The sequence below is a fragment of the Excalfactoria chinensis genome, chromosome 30, assembly GCF_039878825.1.
Source record: "Excalfactoria chinensis isolate bCotChi1 chromosome 30, bCotChi1.hap2, whole genome shotgun sequence".
Taxonomy (NCBI): domain Eukaryota; kingdom Metazoa; phylum Chordata; class Aves; order Galliformes; family Phasianidae; genus Excalfactoria; species Excalfactoria chinensis.
In genome coordinates, this window is record NC_092854.1 from 611,710 (window position 1) to 621,861 (window position 10,152).

Below are 10,152 nucleotides of genomic sequence, written 5' to 3' on the forward strand. Positions count from 1 at the left end.
CCAGGGCTGTCCTGCAGAGCAGGGTCCCTGCTGTGCCCCAGGGGCTGTGTGCCGGCTATGGGACTCTGCCGCCTGCCAGGCTCAGCACTCAGCCTGCCCGGGGAGCTGTCCAGGGTGCTGCGGGGAGACGTGTGGGGGGAAGGAGCCCCCCGGCAGGGCTTGTGCTGCCACAGCTGCTGCCTGGGGCAGGGGATCACAGCTCCACTGCACAGCAGGATGTTTGTAAGGGTTCTTTGCAAGAGGAGAGAGCCAAGGCAGGGATTTTCCATTTCCTGTTCTGCTGGAACGCAAAAAGGATTGTTTGCAGAAATCTAAAAGGGGCTGTCAATTTTGAGCACAGCTCTGAGACTCCCAAATATTTCTTCAATCCTTTGGTTGTTTTGTGAACAGTCACACAGAATGCACAGAATGTGCATTTAGCCTCTCCTTCCTAAAAAGATAAAAGTTATCTCTGTTTTCTGCAGACATTAATACTACACTTGTCCTGAAAACATGCTGATTTCACTAAGAAAAACTAAATTGCACAGAGGCTGGGGCTGGGGTCACGAGAAGCTGCTGGAATAGAGAGGAAAATATCCAGGAGGCTGGGATATGATAAGAATATGAGAAGAAATTAAGAACTGCCTAATCTTCTACTCCTAAAGAGATGGTGAAGCTCACAAAAGCTGGATTTAAATGAACATTTTCCAAAGGGAAAGGAGAACTTTTATAGTATGGCAGGAGCAGAGTTTCTGAGAATAATCTGTAGTGGTCATTATCTTCTGTGCTCTGAGCAGGACTCCAAGCCCAGGATCAGCAGATGCCCAACAGCAGCTCCATCAGCAAGTTCCTCCTGCTGCCGTTGGCAGAAACGCGGCAGCTGCAGCTCCTGCACTTCTGGCTCTTGCTGGGCATCTACCTGGCTGCCCTCCTGGGCAACGGCCTCATCAGCACAGCCGTAGCCTGCGACCACCGCCTGCACACCCCCATGTACTTCTTCCTGCTCAACCTGGCCCTCCTCGACCTGGGCTGCATCTCCACCACTCTCCCCAAAGCCATGGCCAACGCCCTCTGGGACACCAGGGCCATCTCCTACGCAGGATGTGCTGCACAGATCTTTTTCCTTCTCTTCTTCCTCTCAGCAGAGTGTTCCCTTCTCACCATCATGTCCTATGACCGCTACGTTGCCATCTGCAAGCCCCTGCACTACGGGACCTTGATGGACAGCAGAGCTTGTGCCACCATGGCAGCAGCTGCCTGGAGCGCTGGGTTTCTCAATTCCCTGCTGCACACTGCCAGTACGTTTTCACTGCCTCTCTGCCAAGGCAGTGTTGTCAACCAGTTTTTCTGTGAAATCCCCCAGATCCTCAAGCTCTCCTGCTCAGGCTCCTACTTCAGGGAAGTTGTGCTTCTCATTTTTAGTGCCAGTTTAGCCTTTGGGTGCTTTGTTTTCATAGTTCTGTCCTATGTGCAGATATTCCTTGCTGTGCTGAGGATACCCTCTGAGCTGGGACGGCACAAAGTCTTCTCCACGTGCCTCCCTCACCTGGCTGTGGTCTCCCTGTTTCTCAGCACTGCCTTTTTTGCCCACCTGAAGCCCCCCTCCATTTCCTCCCCATTCATGGACCTGATGGTGGCACTTCTGTACTCAGTGGTGCCTCCAGCACTGAACCCCCTCATCTACAGCATGAGGAACCAGGAAGTCAAGGATGCAGTGAGGAAAGTGATGACCAGATGTGTTTCAAAAACACTGAACTGCCCATAATGCAGCTTTTTACTGTTACAAACCCTTTGTTTTGTTTTGTTTTGATCAGTTTTTATAAGTGCAATGTATTAAATCTGATTCCTTTTTTAAAATACTGTAATGCTTTTCACTAAAACGTCATTATTCAAATCAGTTCCTCTTCAGCTTGTCCCTTTGTTGTGTAGCCCAGATACTCTGCACATAATGAATGAGGCTCCCTGTGAAGCTTAACAGAATAAAGGACGTGCAGCGACTCTGTCTGTCCTCCTTCTTGTGAGACATTTCTGGAGCTGTTGGGGTCGGATGTTCTAAGAAACCCACAGTCCAGCAGGAAGCACACGGCTGTTCATCAGACTGTGTGGTGACTTCAGCCTGCAACAGCTGACAGGACATCCCTGGGGTCCTGGCTGGGGTCTGTGCTTTCAGGTTCACGTCTGTCAGTGCCTCTGTGTTGTGGTGTTGTGATTTCTGTTGTTGGTATTCCACAACAGAATATCATGCAGAACAGTGGCAGCTGAAGAGTTAACGTCCTCTTTCCTTGTTACCACCATTTATGGCATTTTGGGTTCCTGTGGGGGGAGAGAGGGCGGGGGCCCGAGGTCAGCATCCCTGGAGGACTTGGAGTGAAGAGGAAGCAGGGTGGGATTTCAGACCGGATCCCAGCCGCTCTCTGCCTCTGGCCTTCTCAGCTCCCCACAGAGAAAAGCACATGCTGCCCTCACACTATCATGGTTTGACTCCCGTTTTGGGTACTCTTCTCTTTCTTGTTTTGTTTGATTTGGTTACATTTAGTAAATTACTGTTCCTCCTCAGATTGTTGCCATTGTGTTTTCTCTTTGTTAAAACTGTATGCTCACTCTCTGCTGTTCCCCCTCTCCTGGATCTTGTGGCCAGCACAGGCCAGGTCACAGCAAACCCCCCCCCCCTTTTTTTTTTTTTTTTTTTCCCTTTGCTCCTTTCTCTATTCTTTTTTCTTTTCCCGGGCCGTGTGCCCCCTGCCATGGCCTTACATCTAGGGTATGACAACTATTGGTGGAGAGTGCAGGCAACTATGGGCATCTACTTCATTTTAAGAGCATTGTATAGAGGACTAAGGACCATTATGTTCCTTGGAACTTGCTGATTTCTTTTTAAGCTCCTCATGTTCTGTGTCAGAGTTGCACATACCTATAATCAGTTAAGGGCACGGATGGAGATACCTGCCTGGTCCCTGTCCATCCTAGTTAATTTAACTGACAATACAGTGTTTGGACTGGTCACCAGGTGCTCATCCCAGTTCCTTATGCATGTTCAGGGTGCCAGCTTAAGTACCATGCTGTCAGTCTCTCTGAATGCATTCCTTGTAATTGTAATTTACATTATGTCGGGAAAGCCTTACCCAGAACCAGAGAATGCTGAGTGGTACGGAAAATGGAGAGGTTTAGGAGAGAGCTTAGAAGTGTGGGGACACCCAGTGTCATGGGATTTTACTCTTGAACACCCATGGGACCCTGAGAAACAAAGCAAGTATCTGAGTGAGGGATGGTGCAGCTCAGAAAGATCTGAGGAGGAATGGCTTATCTGGGGCTTGGCTTGTGCTTACTGAACTCTATATAATATTAGTGTGGAGAGAGGGAGTTTCCAAACTGAGACTCAAACAAAAAGGGTAAACCTCCAGGTCAATCTTGGTCAATCACAGGAGGCACCAGTGTCAGTGTCAGTTGCCTGCGTGGAAGGCATGAAGTGGAAATGGGTGTCCTCACGCCTGGAACAGAAAGAAAAAGAAATGGAGGAAGAAGAGGAAGATCCAGGCGAGGGGCCCTCCTCAAAACCTCCCATGCAGAAAGGCAGCGGAGAAAAGTAAGAGGCATGGAGAGCAGAGTGATAAGGAGGGAGTCACAGTGCCCACCCCTGAAAATGACTGAAATCCAAGGCACAAGAAAGGAGTTCATGAGATACTCAGATGAAACTGTTGTTGCCTGGTTGCTTTGGTGTTGGGACAACGGGGCCAGTAGTGTGTCCCTAGGGAGTAATGAAGCTCATCAACTAGGAAACATTGCCCAAGACCCTGCTATTGACAGAGGGATTGGTAGATGTCTGGATGGAGTCACCACCGTCTGGGAAAGAATATTATTTGTTGTGAAGTAAAGATTGAATGAGGGGATTGAGTGCACCCTCAGTAAGTTTGCAGACGACTGGGAGGGAGTGTTGATCTGCCTGAGGGGAGAAGGGCACTACAGAGGGACCTGGATAGACTTGATCGATGGGCCAAGGTTAATGGAATGAGTTTCAACAGGGACAAGTGTTGGGTCCTGCATTTTGGTCACAACAACCCCAGGCAACCCTACAGGCTTGGGGAGGTGTGGCTGGAAAGTTCCCAGACAGAAAGGGACCTTGGTGTGCTGATGGACAGTCAGCTGAATATGAGCCAGCAGTGTGCCCAGGTGGCCAAGAGGGCCAATGGCATCCTGGCTTGTATTAAGAATGGTGTGGTGAGCAGGACTAAGGGAGTCATCCTGCCCCTGTACTTGGCATTGGTGAGGCCTCACCTCGAGTACTGTGTCCAGTTTTGGGCACCTCAGCACAAGAAAGACATGGAGGTACTGGAGCAGGTCCAGAGAAGGGCAACGAGGCTCGTGAAGGGCTTGGAGAATCAGCCCTATGAGGAGAGGCTATAAGGAAGCTGGGGCTGTTTAGTCTGAGGAAGAGGAGGCTGAGGGGAGACCTGAAAGGTTCTTACAGTGAGAGTGGGGCAGGTCTCTTCTCACTAGTGACATGTGACAGGACGAGGGGAAATGGCCTCAAGTTGCACCAGGGCAAGTTTAGGTTGGATATTAGGAAGAACTTCTTTACAGAAAGGGTGGTTAGGTACTGGAATGGGCTCCCCAGGGAGGTGGTTGAATCGCCATCCCTGGATGAGTTTAAGAGCCGTTTGGATGTGGTGCTCAGGGATATGATTTAGCAGAAGATTTTTAGCAGATTTTTTTGTTGTGTTTTGTTGTTGTTATTTTTAGAGATAGGCTTCTGGTTAGGCTGCGGTTGGACTTGATCTTCAAGGTCTTTTCCAACCTGAGTAATTCTATGATTCTGTGATTCTATGATATCCTTTCAAAGTTGATCTGGAGCCTGGGCTGAGAAGATGGAATACTGTTGAGAAAGACACCCAGTATTTGAGAGAAACAGCCATAGATCCCACATTTGTTTCTAATGATCTACACCAAGACCATGATCCTGAGAGTGTGACAAGTACACCTGAAATATGGTGGAAGCTCACAAGAGCAACACTGGAGAGGTATGCCATTTCTTCGGTAGCAACGACCAATACGAAGACCTAGACAGAAGACCCCCAATTTTTGAACCGATTCTAACACTTCAAAACTTGGAACAAAAATTACCACCATCCCATGTGTAATCGGGTTATCTAGATTTACTCGTGATAGGGGCTGCTGTCCCTGGAAGGAGGGAAATGAACAAAAACAATGGCAACAATCTAAGGAAAGAACTTATTTTACTAAATACGAATAATATTGGAATACAAGGTGACACAATATGATACAATATAACTACAACTACTAAATCAAACAAGACAGAGAAAAAAGAGAGAAAAAAGTGTCCCCGAGAACCGGGAGGCCTACTGCGATCTCTAGGCGACAGGCTGGAACGTTGCTGATAGAGGGAGACGGCAGGGATGGAGCGCTCCAAAGCGATAGACAGAGTGAAAAGAAGGATGTTCCAGCCTGGGAGTGAGATTACATATGTGTCCTCCTCCTCTGGTGATTCGTCTCTGGCCGCGTCGTCCCCTGGGATATGTAGTTTCCTCCAAGAGGTGAGTACTCGGGATGCTGCCATTCCACAGATCTGGAGCATGAACCTTCCACACTTCCGCATACCCTCTGTTACACTTCCGCATACCCTCTGTTACACTTCCACATACCCTCTGTTACACTTCCACATACCCTCTGTTACACTTCCACATACCCTCTGTTACACTTCCGCATACCCTCTGTTACACTTCCGCATACCCTCTGTTACACTTCTGCATACCCTCTGTTACACTTCCGCATATACTCTGTTACACTTCCACATACCCTCTGTTACACTTTCTTATACCACCAAAACAGTTTACCACTATTTGTACCCTCAGTTAATGATTCATACCGCACATGATGTCATGATGTAGAATATTGACAGCACAAAACCATGACACCATGCCTCCATATCTGCCATCTGCCAAATGGCAGAAATACTAGATAAAATGGAGAAGAGACAGGATGTCTTGTGGGAGGAATTGTCCCTGGCAATTAATCGTGATGAACCTGTGGCAGTATCAGAAATACCTGATGAAGACCAGGATAATCAAAAGAATCTGTTGAAGAAGCTGGTCAAACTGATAAAAGTCTCAGCTGTCAAAGGCAAGCATCCCTGTCACAGAGTTATCTAGATCAATCTATGTCCATGATGGGGGGGAAAAAGCAGGGGGACAGTAGGCCCATTGGCCCCCTGGCTTCCAAATAAATGGGAAGGGAAAAAGAGAAAGGGGTAGGGAGATGGGAGCTGGGCTCAAGGAAGCAAACAGAGAAACAGCAACAATCTAAGGAGGAAAACTTATTTTACTGTGATACTGGAATACAAGATAACACAATATAATACAATCTAATTGAAATTGAGGCTAATAAATCAAGTAAAATAAGAGAGAGAAAGAGAGAGTTTTCCAAAGACTGAGAGGCCTGCTTTGAAATTGAAGTTGCACAGCTTGGAAGCACACCCACACCCATGAGGTCCTCTGGGATAGCAAAATATACCAATAGCTAAAATTACAAAACCATGACACCTAGAAATTTGGCTAGAAAGCCAAAGCAGTGGACCTAATGCTCCTCCACCCTTTGCAAAACTATAACACTGAGTGATGACTTGGCCTTTAAAATATGTTTACTCAAACTTCTCGGTAAGGATGGAATTCACATCTCCTTTGCCTCTTCCTTTCTTTCCTCCCTCCTCTGTCCCCAAGAGCTTTTCAGGTGAGAGATTTCCTTGGAGAGCATTGAAGAGAGGTACTTAAATGGTTTCCTTCTCAGAGCTGCTTTCTGCTGTGGGTCTGTGAACACACTGCTGTCTGTACCCATTATCCAGGCAGAGCAGTTCACTCGTAGGCAAGGAATAGCTAGAGAGAATTGGATGGGATTACACAGAGCAAGTGCTGAAAGCTTTACATTCAACATTTCTTCTAAAGTCTGTGCCCTAACACATCCCTGCTGGGGAATGCAGGTAATAAGATAAAATCATACGGCTCATCCACAAGAAAATTAGACCTGCAAATACAGAAGAGGTAGGTTTTTCAGCTTATCTGACTTCGTTCTTTATTTTTATTATGCCCCTTCATCCTTTCCCCTTCCCTTTCCCTTTCCCTTTCCCTTTCCCTTTCCCTTTCCCTACACCTTCCACTCCCCCCCCCCCCCCCGCCTTCCCTTCCACAAACTACATAAGGAGCAATAAGGAGAAGGCAATTTTTTTTAATCCTTTCTGAAATGTTAGGTGTTCCATGTTGTGTTTATTTCATTTTGTAGGTGGCTGAATTACATCATAGACCAGTGAAGTCCTGGAAAATATTCTTGAAGGGGTAAGACAGAACCTTTGGGAATCCTCTACTGAATTTGTCATATCTGCCATCAGAAATAAGTAGGCATCTCTGCTGTGAATTAGACAGCTTCCTCCTCAGGTTATGGGTTGTGGGTTTCCTTCAGGGAATCCTGGGTTTTCACCATTTCGGTGTTTCCTGAGGGTGCTTTATTTATTTATTTTATTTATTTATTTTCCTGGCTCACTCAACAGTCTCTGATTCTGCTGTAATGTTAAAGTGGTTCTGCAGAGCTTGAGTTCACTGCATCATTCCATATTGTTCTCTGCTCAGGGATCACCTGCACACCCAGGGAGAACTGACTGTGGTTTCATTGGCCAAGGTGCGTCATGGTCATTTTGAACACCAGTTGACTTAGGAGCGTCAGCAAACTAAAAAGCATCCAGCTTAGGCAGTCATTTACTTCCAAGAGTTCCTATTTCTGGGTAAATTCCATGAAGAGTTTGCATCTGCTGGTTTCTAGGGCTAAAGGAACTCTGATGGAGCTGGAAATATTAATGGCTTTTTAAAGATGAAGTTTACTTCTTTACTACTAAGGGGCGATGATTGGAACCAACTGAAGCCAAGGAGCACCATGTTCTGGAAGGAGAAACTGCAGAGACTGACAGATGCCCACGAATACGGAATTCAACCACAACACAAGTAATAGAGTGGCATCAGTGACTTCCAGGGTATTAAAATGTTTATTTCTCTGAAGTTAAATTTACCTGGTGACAGTCATTTAGTTGAACCCCTCCTGGTCAGGGGAAAAAGAAGTGACTCTATAAAGGACTCCACTATAGCCCCTCTGCCTCTACAGAGGTATCTGTTCTGAGCACCTTCTAGATGAGTTGCATTAAGCAGACATGAACCTGTGATAATGCCCCACAAAGCGCGTGAGAACTCAGCAATAGGTGAAATGCACATAACGCTGGGACAGATGGTTTGAAATGATGCTTTCAGCCCTCTTTCCTCACAAGATAGCATGGCAGCAAGGCAAATACTGAGATTCAGAGCAAGATAAATACTGAAGCGGTACGTGACTAAAGAAATTTTTTGCTGTTTTCTCCATGACAGACAACTTCCCCAGAACTCATTTTTTCAGCCCATGACATTGCAATTTTTTCCTCCAAAATGGGTATAGGTAAAAAAGATTTTTTTTTTTTTTTCTGTATGTAGTTTCATTTCCCTCATGAGCAACAATTCAAAAATCACTTATATTTACAAAACAAATCAGTATTCCAAGTGATATATCCAAGTGATACTCATAAAGGCATTCTTTTCACAAGGGTTGTAATCATAACCTTGGACTATAATGGGGGAAAACATCCTGCCCTGCGCCTTTGTTGTGCCTCTCACTGTCCTTCACAGCACAGTGACTGTAGGCTCAGTCCTTCACAACCCCAAAGAACCAGGATGAAGGAGCACGTGACAGCCATGGCCAAAGTTTCACTCAAGGAGAATGAAATACCCAGGGGGAAAAAATGGGGAAAGCAATCCTTTTGTAGGGTTAACAGTAATCCTATGTGCTTCCCAGTTTCTGGTACAGAATTAATTATTAGAGATGATGATGTCAAATAACATGTCCTTGCTTTTGCATGTGCACAGGCTGTGTGTCGAGTATGGCTACCCAAGTGACCAATGCGGTGAATGCAAGTGGTGTGAAGGAGTTCATTCTCATCGGCCTCTCTGAGAGACAAGGTGTGCAGGGACTGTACTTTGTAATGTTTCTTTGCTTCTATACAATTAACGTGGTGGGAAATCTGCTCATTATTGTTACCGTGATTAGCAGTCAACATCTGAACTCCCCCATGTACTTCTTCCTCTGCTACTTGTCCTTTGTAGACATCTGTTACTCCTCTGTCACAGCTCCCAAATTGATTGCTGACTTCCTTGTCAAAAACAAAACCATCTCCTTTGTGGGCTGCATAGCACAGCTCTTTGGGGTCCATTTCTTCGGCTGCACAGAGATCTTCATCCTCACAGTGATGGCCTATGATCGCTACACAGCCATCTGCAGACCTCTCCACTACACCACGCTCATGACTAGGCGCACATGCAGCCGCATGGTGGTGGGCTCATGGCTGGGAGGCTGTGCGCACTCCATTGTGCAGGCTCTTCTGACCGCTCGGCTCCCCTTCTGTGGCCCCAACAAAGTTGACCACTACTTCTGCGATGTCCATCCCCTGCTACGGCTGGCCTGCGCTGACACCTACGCCGTCAGCATCATTGTCATTGCCAACAGTGGGATGATACCTCTGAGCTCTTTCTTCATTTTGGTTGTGTCTTACGTGGTGATCCTGGTCTCCTTGAGAAGTCACACATCTGAAGGACGGCGCAAGGCCCTCTCCACCTGTGGGTCCCACATCACTGTGGTGGTTCTGTTCTTCGGGCCGTGCACATTCACCTACATACGCCCATCCAGTGATCTCTCGGAGGACAAGGTCATGGCACTATTTTATACCCTAATTGCCCCCATGCTAAACCCCCTAATCTACACACTGAGGAATAAAGAGGTAAAGAATGCCATGAGAAAACTGTGGAGTAGAAGAGTAGAAAGTGAAAAGGCAAAGGTGTAGAAACATGGACAGTTTTCCCAAAGGATCTTTCACAATGATATATTTGGTCAGCATTGCCACTAAGATTCCTTTTGAATAAAAGCTTGTTCATTCACACTGAAGGCTCATCTTTTGGTTTGGAGGACACTGTAAATCCTGTGACAAGTTGACATTTCCTGTCCTCTTGTCAATGAGCACAGTCTCCCAGTGGGGCTCCCCAGAACTACCTGAAACACCATCAAATAGATAAACGCCATCAGAAACACTGAACATGCTGT

At 46.6% G+C, this 10,152-nt stretch overlaps 1 protein-coding gene across 1 annotated transcript; it reads left to right on the top strand.

Annotated features, from left to right (window-relative positions):
• Positions 1–799: 799 nt before the first annotated feature.
• On the top strand, positions 800–9,895 carry LOC140263412 (uncharacterized). The gene is made up of 2 exons (XM_072358289.1): positions 800–1,715; positions 8,925–9,895. Exons 1-2 carry the CDS (start codon positions 800–802, stop codon positions 9,893–9,895), a joined length of 1,887 nt encoding a protein of 628 aa, XP_072214390.1.
• The last annotated feature ends 257 nt before the right edge of the window (positions 9,896–10,152 follow it).

What these genes read in the sequence shown, in the direction of transcription:
- LOC140263412 (XM_072358289.1), top strand. Translation starts at nt 800, where the DNA reads ATGCCCAACAGCAGCTCCATCAGCAAGTTCCTCCTGCTGCCGTTGGCA. An exon ending in GAGGAAAGTGATGACCAGAT is followed by an intron (nt 1,716 to 8,924) that starts GTGTTTCAAAAA and finishes GCATGTGCACAG; the next exon opens with GCTGTGTGTCGAGTATGGCT.